The 20,022-nt window shown below is 39.2% G+C and overlaps 1 protein-coding gene across 1 annotated transcript in view; it reads left to right on the forward strand.

Annotated features, from left to right (window-relative positions):
- Positions 1–5,270: 5,270 nt before the first annotated feature.
- Positions 5,271–20,022, forward strand: part of FREM1 (FRAS1 related extracellular matrix 1) — a 65,103-nt gene continuing 50,351 nt past the window's right edge. The window contains exons 1-7 of the mRNA XM_030237554.2: positions 5,271–5,445; positions 10,231–10,725; positions 15,877–15,971; positions 16,541–16,842; positions 17,339–17,535; positions 18,206–18,529; positions 19,899–20,007. Of these exons, the coding sequence (XP_030093414.2) occupies positions 10,498–10,725; positions 15,877–15,971; positions 16,541–16,842; positions 17,339–17,535; positions 18,206–18,529; positions 19,899–20,007 (1,255 nt within the window). The 5' untranslated portion in view covers positions 5,271–5,445; positions 10,231–10,497. The remainder of the gene's footprint in view (positions 5,446–10,230; positions 10,726–15,876; positions 15,972–16,540; positions 16,843–17,338; positions 17,536–18,205; positions 18,530–19,898; positions 20,008–20,022) is intronic.

Here is a 20,022-nt window from a genome sequence, read left to right on the forward strand (position 1 = left end):
TCTTTATATTAGCTACTGTAATCCTGAGTTCTTTAAAAGATAAGGAAAATCTGATTCCTTGCTTCCAGTGACCAAACTTAATTGCATTACTTGCACAATTCCTTATAAAATTCTTGCTGAGTTGTATCTGCTTGTACACATAAAGATACTGATCTATGTCAGGATGGGGAAGCATTTCTTGGGTCTCAGCAGATCACGTCTTAACACTAGTGTGCTGTTGAGTGAGAATGTTGATACAAAGTGAGATGAAGCTGTTATAGCTGGTGTCTGGGTTTCTCCTTTCTTAGCCAGTCTTTGTTCTGCCCTCCTCATCTTTTCTTTTTGGCTTTGTCTCTCAAACCTCCCATGCTGCCTATTCTGTTCTATGTTCCTTAGGTCTGCATCTGCCCAGCTAACAGTGGGTACTGCAGAAAGATGGCAGGAATACCCACATGTGCAGTGGGCATATTCTGGAGGAGTCTCCATTTTTCCCATTGCTATGTTTCATTCATTACATGCAAGAATCTGATCTGGTGCTGTTAGAATTAAAATAACACATCTTCCTAGAATTCCCTAAGCTGTCCTCAGCAGATGCAAACGAGCGCAGTTTCTTTTCTTCTTCTATCTCAGAAGGCTCCTTCAATTTTCTTTAATTAACCTCTCATCTTAATAATACCTTAGCTGAATGCCAAGCAATGAAAATTCTTCAGAAGTAATCTTTTTAGAGGATTATTGCAGCTTAAAGCACTATTCTGTGCTTAAAGACTTCTGCATACCTTCGGAACAGTTAGGGATTGCAGTGGTTTTGGGAATATGTTGTCACACTCAAAGCACTGCTGTAGGATGAAAGAAAACATGGGCTCCAGAGGCAAGGGAGGCTCATTATGAGGATCAGCCTTCCTGGTTTTTAGCCTGCATGCTCTGCACAGGATGTGCAAGGATAAGCATAGAATGATTTCAATATTCTAAAAAGTATGGGGTTTTTAGAACTACTGCTTAAGGTCAGGAGCAGTATCTGCTATGTGTTAGACCTACCATATTATGCTTCTGAGATGTATTCTGCATTTGCAGAACTTACACCCTTCTGTAGAATATAAAAATAAAATCTGTGACATTGTTTGGAAAACTCTTTTTGCAGATCTTTCATAGTGACAGAGTGAGCTAAATAAGGAAGTCAGTGAAAAGTTAGAAACATGAACTGAGACAAAAATCCATTAGTAAGAGCTGTGGTCTAAATCCAAATGTGGTTTAAGGCCAAGATAAAGGCCCTGCCCCACAAAAGGCTCAATTTTCAAAGACTGGATAAAAATCTCCAGAGTCTCATTAAATTTACTGTGATTGATCTCAATTAAAACAACTAAGGAACCTTTCCTGAGCACAAATTACTTTAATAGCAATAAGGTAATGTTCCTAAAAATCTTTCAATTTGAAGTAAATTGCAATTGGAACAATCCCCCCTTTGCATTAATGAGGACACACGGTCTGTGAGTTTTGGTGGAATGACTGGACATGTAACAACAGACTTTAAAGAAAGAGAGGGAAAACATGGACATTTTTAACCTGTGTTTTGAAGCCCAGATGTGAGCACTGTTATATAAGTGGGCAGACTGCCAGCATGAACCAATCCTTCACGTGTTTTGGGATTATTTTTAGCCTTTTTTTAGCTTACATTTTGAGCACATAGTGTTCACCCTTTCCCTCCTATGCTTCTTGATACGTGAAAAAATGCTTTTTCTATCCCTTGTAAGGTACATTTAAGAACAGGCCAGCTCTTTGCTAGTGTGAATATAATTATTTTCTCTACCACAGGGGCATTGCCATTCCTCCAAGGTCTTCGTTAAGTGCCGCTCTCCAATGGTGCCAAATTAAATATTTTCATGGTGCTCAACCTGTCTAGGATCTCTGTGACCAGGAAGAGGTAGGAAAGGGTTTGTTGTGACCTCACGTGTGACATTTGTGTGACAGACCAGACCCCAGCCATCCTCAAAAGCTAAAAATGCTGATGGTCGTCTTAGCTGCTGCCACCAATTTCATACCATGTTACCTGAAGGTTTGAAAAGCCTAACCTTTAACTTTTTGCTGCAGATGAGAAGGGTATGGCAGCAGCTTTGAAGACAAAGAATTAATACTGTTAGAGGTGCTGGGAGCACAAGCACAAATAGTCTTGATTTCTAGAATTGAAATTCTGTGATGAAGCTTACAAACACAAACACGTCTTCTAATGATGCAGAATGGTGGTAGCTGAGTTTCTCTTCCTACAAAATTGCTATGTGTCTCAACTATCCTAGTCCACTGCAGGACAAGGACTGCAGTCATCTGTTTTCTCTCTGGTTGTAGGATTGTATGGTTGTGTGATTGTATCATACTACACATAGTCCCACAACTCCAGTGGCCATGCATGCTGCACTGAGGCTGGCCTGGAGGGCAGGGAGGGAGGACTTGGCTGCTTTCTATCCATCTATGCCTAGTCTCTCTTACATCTCTGAAAAGAACACCACAGCCTTGAAGAGGTGTTTTTATGATTTACAGCATGTATGCTAATCCCTAGGGATGCATAATTTGAAGAAGCTTTACAAGTGGTGGTGTGCTCTAGGTACATTCAGGCAAAGGACTGCAGGGGTTGCCAAGATGCCAAAGTCTTTGAAGATGTCCCTTCACTGTCCTCTGCAACATCTGTGGGTCTAGCCCAAGATCCAAAGCCTTCTGGGAAAATATCAAAGTCTTTAAAATTAGAGAAAGTAGAACTAAATATGGATTTCTCAAAGCCACTCATTATGCTGGAAATGCCACTAATGTTTGTCTCAGACATTCAGGCAACATTCTGATCTTTTGATCAGCTCAACACAAACCAAATACTTTTGTGCTGCCTTGTATTTTCCATAATGCCATTCTCTATGCCTAATGCCCCTTCTTCAGTCAAGAATTTGAATAACTTGTCTTTGGTCAAGAAGTTTACCATTATAGATTCTCTGCATGTATTTGCCAGTGAAGCAGCTGGCAATGACCCAGGGCACTCAATCTTCTGACAGCTGTGCTCCATGTAAGACATTGATGCATTAGAATATATTCTTTTAAAGTTGTATGAAGAATCAGCTGCTGCTATCAGGTGTTGTTGCTCACACAATAAAATTTATGTCATGTAGTAAATACCTAGAAAATAATTGTATTTTCTCCCTCGCAATGCAGCAGATCTCCTTCTTGTACAGACTTCAGATTAAGACAGGAACAATTCTTTTTTGTTCATTGGGGAACCTCATCCTTCTTACAGGAGTGTTGACTCAATGTGCAGATATCAGACAATGTGGGTTTAGGCCTTTGCTTATCAATGTAAGTCAAAATGAAAGAACAGAGATGGATCTGTGTGTGAGGTGTCTCCTCTGTGTGTGTGTGTGTACTCTGGCTTACTTTGTGCCTCAAGGATGGTTTTTTTTTTTCAGTTTTTCAAATAAAAGCCTGTAAAGAAAGTGACTGATTTTGACTATATCTTGTTAACAAAAGCTTGCAGAAAACTTTTAACTTATTACCTTCATATCAACAATCTGGACTGCATGATTTTACTAATAATTGATAAAAAATATTTATTGTGCATAAGTTTCATCTATGGGAAACAGAATTACTTTCTTTCCTGTGTGGGCAAACATTGAAATGGAAAGACTGAGTGTTGTACAAAAGGCTTGTCTTCTCTTCAGTGCTCTGGCATTTATCATGAGAAGCTTGGGTAATTTTGTTCCATCCTTTACATACTGTGACCTTGATAGATTGCAAAAATTAATTGAAGTTTAGGAGGACAATAAGAATGGAATGCTAAGTTCATTGCTGCAGTAATAAAACCGGTTTGAAGACAGTTTCTGCAATGATGTTATTGATTAATGTGTCACAGACTTTAAAATAAGCTGCCACTGTGTTAACCAGCCTGTAAGGAAGTTATGCTGGTGCTCCTAATCAGACCACTGTACAACACAGACAGGCCATTCATCACAGTGAATGAGAAGCTACGATTCAGCAAGCAAAACCAGAAACACACAGCCTAACCCACAGCCATCCACACAACGCAGAGGAGACAAATATTTATTGCACGTTTTTCTGAAACCTGATAAAATGTGTGGTCTGAAATCCAGGACAGTACATTACTCTAATAAGAGCAATGTACCTCAAGGAATTTTTTTGGCATGGTGTTTTTTCCCTAGGGAAATATAGGCCAGATCGTATCATATTACACATTGTGTAGCTTTGAGTTCATTTTAATTTTTAACAGTCATCTGTTTTCTTCATCTACATAAGTAACGCCACAGGAACATCTGCTGGTTCTTTTCTTTCTTCCTATTGACTTCAGTTTTGCATTTTTATATTGTGGTTTTGTTTCCATATGAGGGTCACAGTCAGCTTGCTTACTCAAAAAAGGACAAGGGGAGAGACAAAGTTACAGCACTACAGCTGTGCTGGATTTGGCTCCTGTTTACACAAGCAACCTGGAAGTCAGTAGTTCTTCCCCGTGCTGTCCCTCTTGCCCTTGTCACCATGCCCTGTTGCTGGGCTGAAAACGTTTTTGTCCTGTATACTTAAAAAACTCTCTAGGTCCCTGTGCTGAGGTGGATGTAGGGTAGTCTGTCCCTGCATTGGGACTTTGCAATGCAGTCCCTGTGCTCTGAAAATTAGGGATATCAGGTTTACTCCTCAGGGTGCATCCATGACCCACTGTATGACAGCAAATTTTACTTAGAATCCCATCAGCCAGTTAAGTCTGATGTGAATCTCATGACAGAAAGCTGGAGAGATATCTTGAATCCTATGAGATATTTAATACTTGGTAGGATTTTGCCTATACTCTTTGTCTTTCTTGCTATTCTGAATGGGAAAAAATAAAATTATAATTTGAATACTACAGTAGTGGTGTGTTTGTGTGTATTTCAAAGGAAATAAACTAGCAAAAGTGGAGACAAAAAAAAAAAAAAAACCAAAAACAAAAAACCCAAAAAATAAAAGAGAAAGAAAGAAAGAAAAAAAAAAAGAAAGAAAAAAAAGAAAGAAAAGAAGAGCAAACATTAATAACAGCAGCTTAGTTTCTGGTCCCAGCAGGCTCAACTAGCAGAAGGGGAAAAGAAGATCGGCTGGCTAGTAGAGAAACATTGCTGAGTGTGAGCACTACAAAGCAACTCAGTGCTTTTATCATACAGAGCCCAAAAGTATTTGTAGTTTGTGACTCTGCAATCAGGAGCAGTCTTGCAAGCAAGGAGTGCTTACTGTGGATTTTCAGTACAGAGAAAACTACAGCCAAGCTGACCAGAAAGACTGGAATTTCATCTATCTATCTCCCCTCCCCCTCTCTGCTCTCTCTCTGTCGCTCACTCATTGGATTTCTTTCTCTGCCAGCCTTTTAAAACAGAAATTACTGGGTCAGTGACATACATTTTTCCTCTTTTTCTAGTATGATCTCACGTTCAGCCTCCAGCAGAAACGCTGCTACCTGTAAGTATCTTATTCAAGTTTGTTGTACCCACTGAATGCTGCGGTGTTTGTGGTTGTAACTAGGGCTTAACAGATTGCAGAGTTCAGTTTGTTGCTGAATGTTGCAGCAGAGCAGCCAGACAGTAATTTTTGAGCTCGAGATGGATGAAAGCTCAGTTCTAACTTTGAGGAAAGCAGGCACTGGGTTTTGCCAGTGGTTTAGCAAAAGTTAACTTGAATGTTTGGATTCCAAAAAGCTTACTTTATCCTAATATTCAAGTTGAATTTCTTAACCTAGCTGGCTTTTTTTTTCATCAGATATAATGAAACTTCATGGCTTTAAAAACTTGGAAGATCTAATAAGATTTATTTGCTTAGAGTTGTCTTCTTGATGAGACATGCTAGAAGAAATGTGATAAAAAGCACTGAAACATATGCTAAAAACTTTTGCTAGCAGTAAGTCATTAAAAAGGATATATTTCATTTAGTTGGGATAACTTATTTTTTAAATGCATGTTTTAAAATTGTACACTTATTTTGCAATAGTTATCTGTCAGCATTTTTACATTTTCATGTTCATTCTGACAGCTGATTCACCTTAACTAGGCAGAGGTTTGTTAGTCAAATGCATGCATAAAAGTTTATGTGTGTCCCTTAACACATATGCTTACAAAAGCAATTTTCCCTGCTGATTTCTATTATTTGTCTGGAATCATCACCTTTTAAAAACAAGTTGCTTTTACTGTGTTTTTTGCTGAGATATTCCAACAAATTCTGCAGATAATTATACACTGTTTCTCAAATGGCTATTAAAGGGGATTTTTCAAGCTAGTTATTTTCTAGTTAAAGAATTCTTCTAGTCATAATCTCAGCTAACTCAGGTCTGCACTTTACCTTAGGCAAAATGCATCTCTGCTGTTGGCATGGGTCCAAGGTGTAACAACTTAAGAGGGTGTTATCTGCCATTCCTTAACTCAGCAAATACCTTGCCAAATACTTAGCTTCTTGGTGACCTGCAATTCTTGTTAGTTGTGCATGGAACAAAACCACTGAATAGAAAAAGTCCAAAGGGTATGTGTGTTAAGTGCACATTCTGAAATTGCAACCCCCTAATTTAATAGCTCATGATCCCTTCATTGCCCTGGGCTAGAATTTAATTGCTGTAATATTATTAATCTTGTTTTCTAGAAATTATGGAAAGCCCTTACTTGTTTATTTTTAAACTTGTCCTCAAAAAATTATGTGTGTTCTTTCTGTTTCTTGCAAACTTTTTCTGGTATTCATTAAAACAAATCAGTCCAACTTCCAACCCACAACAATCATTCTCCATTATCCCCTTCCAGCTTTGCAAAAGATTAGGGCAATTTTGATCCATCTGCTCAGGGAAATATCCCCAGCAACCAGAGATTTTGTCAAATACAGAGAAACTCTTGAAGTCTCATCCAAATCCCAATGAAGGCTTTGGGTGACATGGAGGCTTGGCTCCAACCCACTGGTGATTACAGGTATTTTAGTCAAATTTTATTTGTTAAAGCTGGTGCTGTTTCAGATTTTACTTTCAGTTGTTTTGTGATTGTAGATAGCTATCTAAATAATTAGTATTAATCTTTTACTTACATCAGTGTAGCTCTGCTCACAATCAGACTCCCTAGTTGTTATGTTTGTAATTAACCATCACATCATTTCTCACATGTGCACCAGCAGCCCTGAGGGAAAACCAGTTCTGGCACTTGCAGGAAATCTTTAACAGAAACCATCCTCTGCATTGTCCCTGGTTAGGAATGTCCCTCTGTCAGCTCTGCAGACTCACATTCGCTGCCTCTTCAGAGGCCCCTTCTCCCTCTGCCTTCCCCCCAGGCTCAGGGGCTGAGTGGGCAGGAGCTGCCAGCAGATGAGTAGCTCCTTAGAGCTCCCATTGCCAAGTGTCCCTTATTCAATGCCTTGGGCACATCTTTGGAACTCTTCTTCTAGGCTTCCAAATATCAGAGCCAGCTTGGCCAATTGCCTCTAATTGTGGGAAAGGAGATCTCCTTGCTTGTTGCCACATTTTTTGTACCAGTATGGCTTTATATTGGATCTCAGGGGAATTTCTGGATAGGTGGCAGAGTATAATGCTGTGTTTTGCAAAAATACACCAGGTTATTTATTTAGATCTTAGCAGTCAGATGGCTCTGCTTTTTCAGCTTAGACTCAGCACATGATTTAGGGTTAAAAGGACCTCTGCAGGCACTTACCTCTTTTTCCAAGAAAAGCCAGTTTTAAGGCAAATTTGGCTTCAAAGTTACATCAAGAAACTTGGGCCTTGATTGGTTGTTTATTAAATAAACTTTGCTATTTTAGTGGGTTTGTAGGTCTCTTCCTTGTGCTCCAGGCACTCTTCTGTTAGAAGTCTAAAAATAAGCAATAAGTCTTCTCTTCTTCAGGCTGAACAAATCCAGCTGTGTTGGCCCCTCCTTATAAATCATATGCTCCACCCCCACTGAGGAATAACAACTAGTATATGATATATCATGGAACTGACATGACTGTTGTGCTTCTGGGACCAAAGCTCGTAGCTTTCTATGAGCTTGTACTCACCCAGTGCACCTGGAGTTGTTCACTTGTTTCAGTTGTTTTGGCATAGAGACAGACCCTTTGAAAGTTGACGAGAAAACTGCTTAATTTCAGCTTAATTTCCTTCTATGTTGTTTGCCAATACCATTGTTTCATTAGGTCACTAAGTACATTTGAAATATTTTGGTGCATTTGGAATTCAACAGTCCCTTAGCTGTATGTCCATTTTGGAGTCACAGGTGATGTGGCAATCAGTAGCAGAGGAGAATCAGGTTCAGCTGTGATATTAAGGGCAGAGAAGTAAGGAGAAGTAAGGAGATTGTAAGGAAGTTCAAAGCAGCCACAAAATGTGACAGTGACATCACCAGCAGCTGTATATTTGCTGAAGAGCAGAACACTGTCAATCAGTATCAATACCATGTAGCAAACACATGAGTTCATTGAAGCAATGACCTTCTTCACAGGCAGGGGAGGATGTTGATACCTTGGCACTCACCCCAAAACCTCATTTTTATTGTCATTACGTGCAGAGAGAATCTCTTGCCATTTCATCTTGCTGTGATGGTATAAGTAATTGAGAAAGTGAGGTTGTACTTCCCAAGGTCTTCACTTGGCCACCTCAGGAGACAGTCCTACAGCATCCAAGTAAAGGCCAGTGGCTGCAAACATATGGGGCAAACATACATAGTGATACAGGAGCTCTATCTGCACCTTAAAGTAGTCAGAGCAAGACTGTGATACACAGTGAAAATAGGACCAAATTTGTAGCAGAGAATGTCTCATACATCCCCATAAAATTGATCAAAATGCTCCTGATTCCTCTTGTACACTTTCTTTCAGTTTTTGATGCAGGAAAGGGCAGCATAGGAACCACTGCCTGCACCCAGGGTTTAAAGCTGTATTCCATTTATGGGGCAGGCACCAGAAACAGATGTAGCAGAGTCAAGATGTCTCTGCATGACTGTAATTTTCAAACTGGTGATGAAGCTATCTCTCAACTTTGACATCGTTTTATGATAGTATCCACATTGGAGTGGAGAAAGTTAAAACTATCCAGGCTTTAGTTTCTAATTTCATATGAGGTGCTATGTAAGAAAATGCCTGTGAATAAAGCTCTTTTGTATCATATTTCTATGCCTCAGCCTGCTATTATGGAGCAGAGAGTTAGTGGCATTGTCATGAGAAGCAAACCACCAGGTCTATGTGTCAGAGTCATTAACTGCCTCTTAGCACTTTGCCAAGTCCTAGTCTGAAACTAAAATTTCCAATTGCTTTCTTATCTGAATTTTCTACCATGGATTTAATTATTTTTCCACTGGCTAGAATTCTACATTTTCTCTCAAATTTTGTTCAGGCTGGTATGGTTTCAATATTTTAAACCAAAATGGAAAGACTTTCAGATAAATACCAAGAAAACTAGAGTTAAAACTTCCATTCCAGACTACATAGTCAACATACATCTAACTTTTCATGTATGTGAGACTCATTACCTTCAATCTTAAACATGTGATGAAGTGAGTGGATCTGTCTTGTTTAACTTTTGGAAGTGAATAACTTTACAGAACTTCTGAACTGCCAGTTGTTTTCCAGTGAAATTTAAATCTGTGTGCATTCTGTTGCAGGCTGCTCAGAAAGTCACTCTGCCAGAAACAGTGGAGTAACACTTACCTATCAACAACAAAGAAAATAAAGACAAGAGAGATTTGGTTTTTAATTCACTTTCAGGCAACTTCACTGTTGGTTGTAAGGTTGTGGCAAATAATTAGTCAGGGCATTAAAAATTTACAAAATCTAAAGGAATGTTGACACTTTACTGTCTTTGAATTCTTATAATCATCTCAAATTTAATTAAATCATTATCACTTCCTATTCTTTGGGCTGTAATTCAGTTACTTGGAGGATTGTAGAAATTAGGCTTTTAAAATGATTTCAATAGTGCTTGTTTAATGCCAGAAAAAAAAAAAATTATAATTTTGAAAACATGAAAGATGGAAATTCACTGTAATTAGGGGCATGAGAAATTTGTGTAATTTATTTTCCATATTATCTTGTCTTCTTTATTTCTGTTGAATTTTTCTCAGACTTTGGAGTTGTCTGTTATTTTCTGATCAGGTGTGCACTGAGTGATATTGAAATGAAATGCATTTGTCATAAATGGGGGACGTATTTTGTATTTGTTAGTTGCTTTGTTTTTATCCCTATAGTTGCCTGATGCCTTATAGCAATTTTCTTTCTCTTGTTTTTTTTTTTCAGGATGAACAAACCTTGAGAGCACATTCATCGTTTTGTCAGGCTTGACCAATGAATTTTGTAAAAACTGAGGATATTTTGAAAATATCTGCCTAATAACAGCCAAAACTTCAGTCAAGGAGAGCCTATTAATAGAAAACATGTCATATATTTTTTATCTGTGACTAATAATGCCTTCATTACATGGTGAAAGTTTGCTGGTGGAGGAAGAGGACTCCTTCTGCTGAGAATTTTTTTCAGTGGTGAAAAAGGCTGGCACTCCCTTATAATATGAAGCCTTTTGAGAAAGGCTGGCTGCTTCTACTGCTGCCTGTCGCCTTAAGAGTTGTGTGCTCCTCCTTTATCAGTGTGAACCTTGGGGTGAAAGTGATGAAGGGACAGTCTGTCTTCCTGTCAGAAGAAGACCTCAACTTTTCCATCCCCAGAGAGAAAGATGCCTGCAAAGTAGAAGTGATCAATGAGCCAATAACACAGAGGGTTGGGGAACTTACTCCACAGGTATTTAGGCTCTCTTTTGCTGCCTTGAGTGTTTTATTGTGTGCAGGTCTCGGAGAAACTAAAAGGAGCTGCTTGATTGATTTTTGTTCTTCTTTTGGGTAGTGACTAAAAGGCATGGAACTGAATGGTGTGTGGGATTCAGCCTTTTGCTTAAGTAGACAGCTGGCAGAGAACTGCAACCCTGAAATCCAAAAGCTGAGCTCAGTAGCATGAGTGCAAAGAAGTGAGTCTGGTCAGAGTCTCCTTTCCCAAGTGAAGAGTGGGTATTTCAAAGTTTCCAGTTAGGATATATCCTCCAGTCTCTCAGCTGCTTATTTTTCTCCCATGAGGGTAACCAGTGCCCCTTGAATAATGCATAGCCCACTACAGTATTTTGAATTTTAGTCACGGAGCCATTACTTAAGGACCAATTAAGAAAAAATAATCACATACAATAAGCACATTGTGTGCAGTATTGTTTGCTCTGCTCTGCAACAGCCAAATTGTTAGCAGATGGCAAATACATTAAAACTCCCCTGTTTTCTGTTCAAATGTTGAGCTTGTAGGAATAATGAAATATATTTCACATATTACCATTCTGCTACTCATCTGCTTTACAAATTGCCCACCTGAGTTATAGCAGGAAGGAGCTGAACACAGTTGTCATGAAGATGTAATGTTATAGACAGAAGATAAATGGTTTTAATGGTTCGTAACCAAACAGGTTTTCAAGTTTGAAAAATTCTGGTTTGTGCCACAGCATACATTTAAGTGTGCTTGTATATGAATATAGTTTTTAACCTCCTTTCCAGGAGTGTTAGTGGCTGCTGGGAAGATAGGTGAAGGAGCACCAATCTCAATAGATTTTTCAAAACTTCTGGCTTGGTCATCAGTATTACTTTTGCAAACCACTGACAAGTGCTTCAGCTGAATCAGCACTCCTAAGGAGCAGAGGCACACCAGGGAAAACAGGAGGTGATGGAAAGGACAACGTGTGATCTTCTCTAGAGACTGCCTTAGGTAGTGTAGTGCATCTGCTGAAACTACCCAGGGCTTGTTTTCTGCCAGCCCAGGGACATGGACCATAGTCCCCCACCTCTACTTCCCCAGTACAGGCTGGTCCTGGACTCCTACAAACACAGAATCATTAAGGCTGGAAGGACCTTGAAGAACGTTGAGTACAACCATTAACCCAGCACTGCCAAGTGCACTACAGAACACAAGGCCTACCTATATATAATTTTTGAATGTTTCCAAGTATGGTGATTCTACCATTTCCTTGGAAAACCTGTTTTAATGCCTGACTGACCTTTCAGTAAAGAAATTTTTCATAATATACAACCTAAAGAAAAGGAGGAAAAGAGGGACTTACATGTGAAACCTAGAGTAAACCTCTTCTGTAGGCAATCTGTGTGGCTGAGGAGTAACTTTGCTTTTAATTTCTGCCTCAGCTTCTATGAAGACTAGGATCCAGGTATTTTGAAATATCCCCTTTGTCCTGTGTAACCCAACATGTTTCAAGCACATAGCTAGAGGCCCTTTTCAAGAGATGCCAGAAGATGTGCATTCGCTGCACCTTATTTTCCAAACGACCTCCCCTCTCCCAGCCCCACATCTGTTAAGCATCTGTTCTTTCATGGCCCTGAGTATCTGCCCAAGCAGGTGAGCGTGGAAGCTGCAGGCACACGAGCAGACGAAAAGCTCTGCTGGGCAGGTGGCCCTAGGGCACCAGGCTGGACAAAGACTGTGCCTGCTCGTGGTGCCTGAGATTTCACCATTCCTGAAAAAAGGTGCCAGAGTCCAGATCTCCTTGTGCCACTCATGATCTTTCTACAGGAAACTCTGAAGCCAGAAAATGTCTCTGGTATGATCTGGTTTACTTCCATTAAATTGGGTAATGTTCTAGGAATGTATGACAATTTAATTATAAATTGTAATTGAAAAGCAGTTGAAGTGGAAAAATACAAAGCTCAACAGTAATTAGGAAAATATTTAGATTTCCTTTGTCTTACCCAGTGAATTTATAGACAATTAGAGTTGCCTGTTCATACAAAAGGAAAACATACTAGGAAACATAAACCAGATGTTTCTTTTTGCAAAGCAGATTGTGTCTCAATACACATATAAACTGACTGTCAGTCAGTGGTAAGGAACCTTGGTGGAAAGGTTCAAAGTTTTCCAATCTCTTGTTACCAATTAAGATGTGGAACTAATGATGTCTTAAAAATAAGGCCATTAATTCTTTGATATGATTGGACCCAGTGAGATGCATCCCAGAGTCCTTAGGGAACTGGTTGGTGTAGCTGCAAAGCCACATTCCACAACATGTGAAAAGTCATGGCAGTCAGGCGAGGATGGCTACGGTGCCCATCCTATGAAAGGGTAGATCTTTCCTGGGAATTATTGACCTGTCAGCGTCTGCTCTGTGCCTAGGAAAATCACGGAACAGATCCTGCTGGAAGCTGTGCTAAGGCACATGGGAGACAAGGAGGTGATTCAAGACAGCTAGCATGGCTTCACCAAGGGCAGGTCCTGCCTGACCAACCTGCTGGCTTTCTGTGATGAAGTGGCTCCAGGGAAGGGAAGGACTCAGATGTCTTTTATCTGGACTTCCATAATCCCTCTGGCCTTACTCCCCACAACACCCTTATGTAACCAAAATCCTATTGACTTTGAGGGCTCTGCACTGATTTATGTCAGTGAAGAATCTTACTTTCAGTGGACAAGGTTAAACTTCTGAAATTACAGTATGAGTGGGTTTTGTATATAATATACTTATTTTTTTTTTAAGATAGCATACCACATAACTACTTAATTTTATTTTCCATTTTTGTTGACTTTCACATAAGATAGTTAAAAAAATTAAGTATCATTTTTAAGTAAGTAATAAATTAAGTATTTATTACTTAAATATCATGTTCCTGTATGTTCCTTTGTATTAGGAAAGAAAGGACATTAAGTAAGAAAAAGACATACTTTTTGGTTTTGTTTGAAAAAAAAAAGCAGAGCACATATTGCTACAGAATTTGAAAATAATGCACGACAGAACAGCCACAACATAGTCAGAACTTTCATCATATGAGAGTAATTTTGTTTTCCACATATTGTTCTTGTCTTTCCTTTCTAAGCAGTGCCAACAAATAAAACCAAGTGTACTTCCCATTACATCACAGATTATTCCAAGAGGTTAATCCATGTACGAATATGTATGAAAATCAACTACCTCATCGCTTTAAAAAAAACTCAAACAAACAACTAAAAAAAGGAAAGACTTTGTACAATGCACTTCTTGATGGAAGTTAAAAGCAGTCAATAAATTTTAAAATTGCTTGGAATATAGAAAAATTATCACATGGCTTGAGCACCTGAGAATGACTTCAGTGGAAGTAGACCCTTTCACTTATAATGAAAGCTGAGAAAATCTAACTATTCTTCCATTAGAGAAGGATGTAAGTTATATTCTGTGTAATGGTTAGAAAGAAACAAAGTTCAATAATTCTTAAATCTTTTAATGTAAATCCACAAGGTGGTCATGAAGTGCTTCGGTTAAGTACGTATTAAATTAGAATAAAATTAATATAGAATAAAATTAATTTAGAATAAAATTAATTTAGAATAAAATTATTACATAAACTTTACACTTACAGTCAGAGCATCCAAAGATTTTCTCTAAGAGTTACACTTTCAGTCAAAATTTTAGAACCTTACAAAAGTCTCTCAGCCATTTCACCATTGTCTGAAGTGGTTAGGGAAATGAAGACAATTCATGCAAGGCATTTGCATGAATTGGCACAAAAAAATAATTTTCATTATTCTTTTGTCATCTTCAAAAAGAACTGTCATTAAGAAATTACCTCTTCTTTTTTGACAAAAAAAGTGGCTAGTCAGTCAACCATATACATATATTAATTGCTATTAGTTATGGCCTTATTATGCCTGTTAGTGAGTGTTGAACAGTTTTCACTTTAGTCTGTGGAAATCCATATAACTATTTGTGAATACTGCTCCCAAAAAATGCCATGAAAACTATGTTTAGATTCACAGTGAAATGCTTAGGAAATGATGTGATTTGGGTTTCTTGCTGGCTAGAATATGCATTTTCTCTCTGTAGATATGAAAAATGAGCATCTTCCATTCCCCATGGACTGCGTAGGGATTCCCTTTATCACAAGGTTAACAAAATCTGTCAATGCTAGGAGCTTTCAGCTGATGTTTCAGTAAAGAAACAATACTGCATGGGAATTATAAATTGCCAGTCTTGCTAATTGCAGTATTTTAGAACATGGAAATTGTATTCCTCAGAATCCAAATCCCTTTTCCAAAGAATGGGTTTGTCAAAGCAATCTTTTTCCTGTGTGTGTCAGGCATGTTTCCTCATTGCCTTGCTTTCACTAGCCAACCAACCATTAAATAAATCAATTTGCCTTAGACGGTTCAACTGTGGCCAGGCAGACTCACAAATTTTGCCTGTATCAGGTATGTTGTAAGAATTAGTCTATTTCGAATTAGCTGGTAGGAAAACAGCTAATTTTGTGCTGTGGATTACACTGATTTTGGGGCTGGATATTTGTATGGCACAGAGATGATGTCTGATCTAGAAAAGAGCTACTGGTACAAAGTCAGTATCACAAAAACTGGGAACATCTCTAAGTTAGCGAAGTTTCTAACAGAAATTTCACTGGGCAATATTTCTGTGGTATAGTTGTAGAGGACATAAAGCAAGATTTACTATATAAGCAAGCTATTACTGTCATCAGCAACTTTAAAAGTCAATAAATCTCAAATTATAATGCTGGAACTTCTGGCTTTTCAGCACCACTGCAGCTGTATGTACTGCTGGATATATCTACACCCTTAACTCCACAGGCTGCAGTGGTAAAAAAGGTGGGGTCAAACTATTTGTTGTGCTGGGGAGGGACTTGGCAGCCTGAAACAATCACATACAACCTTTGCCCTTCCAATTGTGGAGTGCAGGCAGCCCCATGTGAAGTGGTTGCTCTGACTCTCACTGGGAGATTACAGAGCAGGTGGATACCCGTTCACAGAAATGAACTACACATTGAACGTTTTCTTAGTCTGATGTACTCCAGGTACTCAGAGAGAAGTGGAGCAGGGGCTGTGAAGTTAACATCTTTGGCAGTGTGGTGCCAGTCTATTCTTTCTCCTTCACAGGTTTTTGACTGTCACTTCCTTCCTAATGAGGTCAAATACACCCACAAAGGATGCCCGCTTTTAGATGAAGACGTGGTCATGCTTAAGCTGTACAGGTAAGCAGCAGCAGCAGGTCACACTTCACTGTTACCAGGAGCCCAGCTGGCCTTAGGAAGAACAAGCAGCCCGGTTTTTACAGCTGAAGCATGTTCTGCTGTGCATGTTGTAACTACTTAGATCCAGTAGCTGCATCATTAGTCAAGAAGTGACCATCTGCTTACAGAAACATTTCTCACCATGTATTGCAGATACGCTCATTTAACATGTCTTATGTATTGCTGGTTTATTACACAAAACCAGTGATCTTTCATTATGCTGTGGAAAGCGGCAACAGCACTTTCAGAGTACTGCTGTCCTGCTGTTCAGAGTACTGATGTTTTCTACTGTCCTGCTGACAGGGACAGACACTCTCATATACACACAGAGAGTAACCTCTTCACACACACACACCCTTATAAGTAGAGAAATTTGAGCAGCAGGATCTAGGTTATGTTGATTCAAGGCTTGAGCACACAAGAGAGGAATCAGTTCAAGTAATTTCATTTCAAAGATGAGGACAATACCCAAATCACAAAGCAACAGAAGATGGCATGAAGCATAACTAATTTTCTTCTGTCACTTGCAGGTTTACAGAAACGGAAACGTTTGTAGAAACATTCACCCTCCATGTGCAGTTACTTGAGCCAGACTGTAACATCATAAAAATGCGCTCCCATGCGTTGGAGGTCCCTGAATACTACGGCCTGTCTAGGGTGATTGACAAGAACGTCCTCACCTTTGATTACGACAGGAAGATAAACCTGGATTGCGCCATTTCCATAATCTCTTCGGAAACTCACCTGCCTGCCCATGGCCAGCTTATCTCCCGGAAAGTGCAGCAAGGGCAGTCCCGTGGAGATCAGCCATGGAGCCTCTCCCCTGGCACTAGTATGACGTGCTTTTCTTGCTTGCATTAGCACCTTCAAAGAGAAGCAGCAGATTAAGTCTGGAGCAGGGGGCTGTTTCAGACGTGCTGTGTAACAGTGGGTCGTGGGAAGTTTAATGAACAGCTTGAGTTATTGTGGGCATGAAAGGGACTCGAAGCTTTTGTGAGGCACCATGCAGATCACAGACCTGGGTCAATAATTCCTTGACTGGATTCTGTTTTTGGCCCATAGATATGTGGACCTATGTGACAGCTTTGTGTGTGCCAAGGGTCAGGAGAAACAGCACAGGTAATTGCTGGAGGCAGCACCTAACCAAAACACCAAGGTAGGATAGAGTTGGAAGACATCAAATGAAAACAAAATCCTGTAGGAGAAATTAAGGAAAGGAGCCCTGCTTCTCATCACACTGTCTCTCTCAGGGGTACTTTAGCTACATGGGCAGGTTCCCCATGGTGGTTTCTGCTCTGGTAACTTTCACTATTGCTTTTGGGTTACAGAGCCCAGCCTGGGACAACAGTGCAGAAACAGGAGCTGTGCACTGGGACTAGGAGACATGAGCAACAAAAAGATGAGTTGTGAAGAATTTCTGAGGATGGGAATTCAGTACAGACACCTTGACCCCCCCTCACCTGACATTGATTATATTCCTGTGAGGCTGGATCTCTCAGACAGCAGAAGCAAAACTCTGCACAAGGTAGGTTTTTATGCAAGTTTATAATGTCTGATTGTCATCCTGTGGTTTTTGTCGTTGTTGTTTCTTTTTTAATATTTTTTTTGCTCCTTGTCACATTTGAAGAGAGATAGACAGCCTTTAATTTTTTTCAGTTCTTAGAAATTTGCCAGCTAAGCTAATGAAGGTATTATCTCCATGCCTCTATGATTACACCATTATGGCTACAGAGAAACACCTCAGATTGATTACTGCCAGACATAAGTAGTTTATCCTGAGAGAAAAAATTAATTCTGGCATAATTCCACAATTTTGTACAGCATGATCTCTACTGACTTCAGCATACACAGTAATTATAAGTTAAGAGCTCTGCGAACATATTCAGTTAATAATAATTAATAGCTTGTGCATGTTTCTGTCAGATAAAGTTATTCATTAAACTCACATCAAATTAAGTAAGTCGTTCCAGCCCCAAATTAAGGACACAAATCAGAGTAGTGAACCTGAAAGTCATATTCATGATGTCTCAATATTTACTCTAGTCATTTTCTAATTAAAATATTTTAATTTTTCTTTTCAAAATAATTATTGCTTTAACATATACCCTGATTTGCTATGTGAAGCTAGAAGAAATTTGATTTATTTTTTCAATTTACATTGCCTTTTCAGTTGTTTCATTTTTTTCCTGTTGTAGACGGAGTATGCATGGCTCCCTGTTCAGATTAGAGGCGCTGTTCCCAACCAAATACCCAGAGCTGCCCCAATGGCAAAGTTCATCCTGGAAGTAGATCAATTCATTTTAACCCCTATTACAACCACAACCATTGATGCAGAAGACAATGAAACTCCAAAGTCCCTGCTTATATTCAACATTACCAAGCCACCTCCACGAGGCTTTATCACTCACCTCTCTGACCACACGAAACCTATTGGCTCCTTCACGTGGAAGGATCTCAGTGACACACTCATTGCTTATCAGCCTCCAAATAACAGCCACACAGAGAGGAGGAATTATGAGGTAACAGTGGGATGTCTGAACATATGCTGGTTTTCACCTCCTCACGATTAAGTAAAATGGAAATAAATGTAATTGTATGTAATGGATATTTTTCAGGGAAAAATGTTTTTAAAACTATATCCAGTACAGGAGCAGAGGCAAAATCTTTTACCACTTTCTCCTATGACACATCATCTTAACTAACACAAAATAGATGCTTATTGCTCACTGCATAAGAATTTCTTTGTACTGAAAACCTTTTATCTGATCTGACTGAGAAATACCTAAACAGGATTTTTTAGTAAGAGGAATAGTGAAATAACAGTGCTTGTACTTCTACCCAGGAGGCTTTGGAAAGATCAGTGGTGCCTTTTCCACACAACTTTTATCCCTGCATGATGCTACTGATCCCTGTGACCTGTGCAGAAGTGACATATTTAAAGTCATGAAAGATAGACCAGTTAAAGGCCAGGGTTGCTCTTTGGCCTTACAGCCTACCTGCTGTGATAATGGTGGTTTAGGGAGAACAAAAAAGGGCTCCCAACAGTTCCTGCTGGGAATAGTAAAATGTCACTAACACAGACAGCATGATGCAAATGATGAATCAGTTCAGGCTTCTGTCTGCAGGTTCTTGAGTAAGTTATGAAATAACTGTCTGATAAGTTACTTACGGAATTATCCAATCAAAGTAAAATGGTTGGTACTAAAGTAATAAAAGGGAATAAACAGGAAATCAGAGCAAGGCAAGCTGAGGAAATGGTTGCCTGGAAAGCAGAGCAACAGCAACAGTAACTGGCAATTGATGCTGACAAGGCTTGTCTCACTTTTTTTTCTTGGCTGTCACAGGAACCTCATTTGCCTGTTTCCTTAAAGTGAGGACCAGACACCCTACCAAAACATCTGCTCCTTAAGTGCCTCATCTATGTTCTGCTTTCAACATTGTCTGATTGCAGGTTCAAGAATTTGACAGTTCTGGAGTCTGAAAACTCAAGAGTTTGATTTTTTTTTTAAATTTTATTTTTTCTGTACTATTGCATACATTTTCTGTCATACCTACTTCTGGTCCTACACATCTTAAAAGGGCATGAAATGTCTCCCCCACTTTTATTACTACTGGTTAAAAAAAGCTCTATATTAATTGATGATTAAACCATACCCCCCAAAAAATGAAAATTACACACACTACAAATTTAGTTTCACAGAATTCACTGCTAAGAGGGCTCAGTTTTGTGCAGGACTTCCGTGGCTCTTTTTAGAAGCTAAATCAAGTTTTTTTATTAACTTATTATCAGGTGCCTGTAAGATCTCTCAATAGAGAATGCACTATATGTGTTTTGGAGTACATTTGGTTTCCAGTTTCCAATAAGCAGTTTATCTGTTTTCACAACAGGTGGAATTTGAGGTGCATGACTTCTACTTTGAAAGGAGTTTACCAGTCACTGTGCATCTTTCTATCAGAACAGCAGATACAAATGCCCCTCGGGTTTCGTGGAATACAGGTGAGATCTCTTATG

The sequence above is a fragment of the Serinus canaria genome, chromosome Z (genome assembly GCF_022539315.1).
Source record: "Serinus canaria isolate serCan28SL12 chromosome Z, serCan2020, whole genome shotgun sequence".
Classification (NCBI taxonomy): domain Eukaryota; kingdom Metazoa; phylum Chordata; class Aves; order Passeriformes; family Fringillidae; genus Serinus; species Serinus canaria.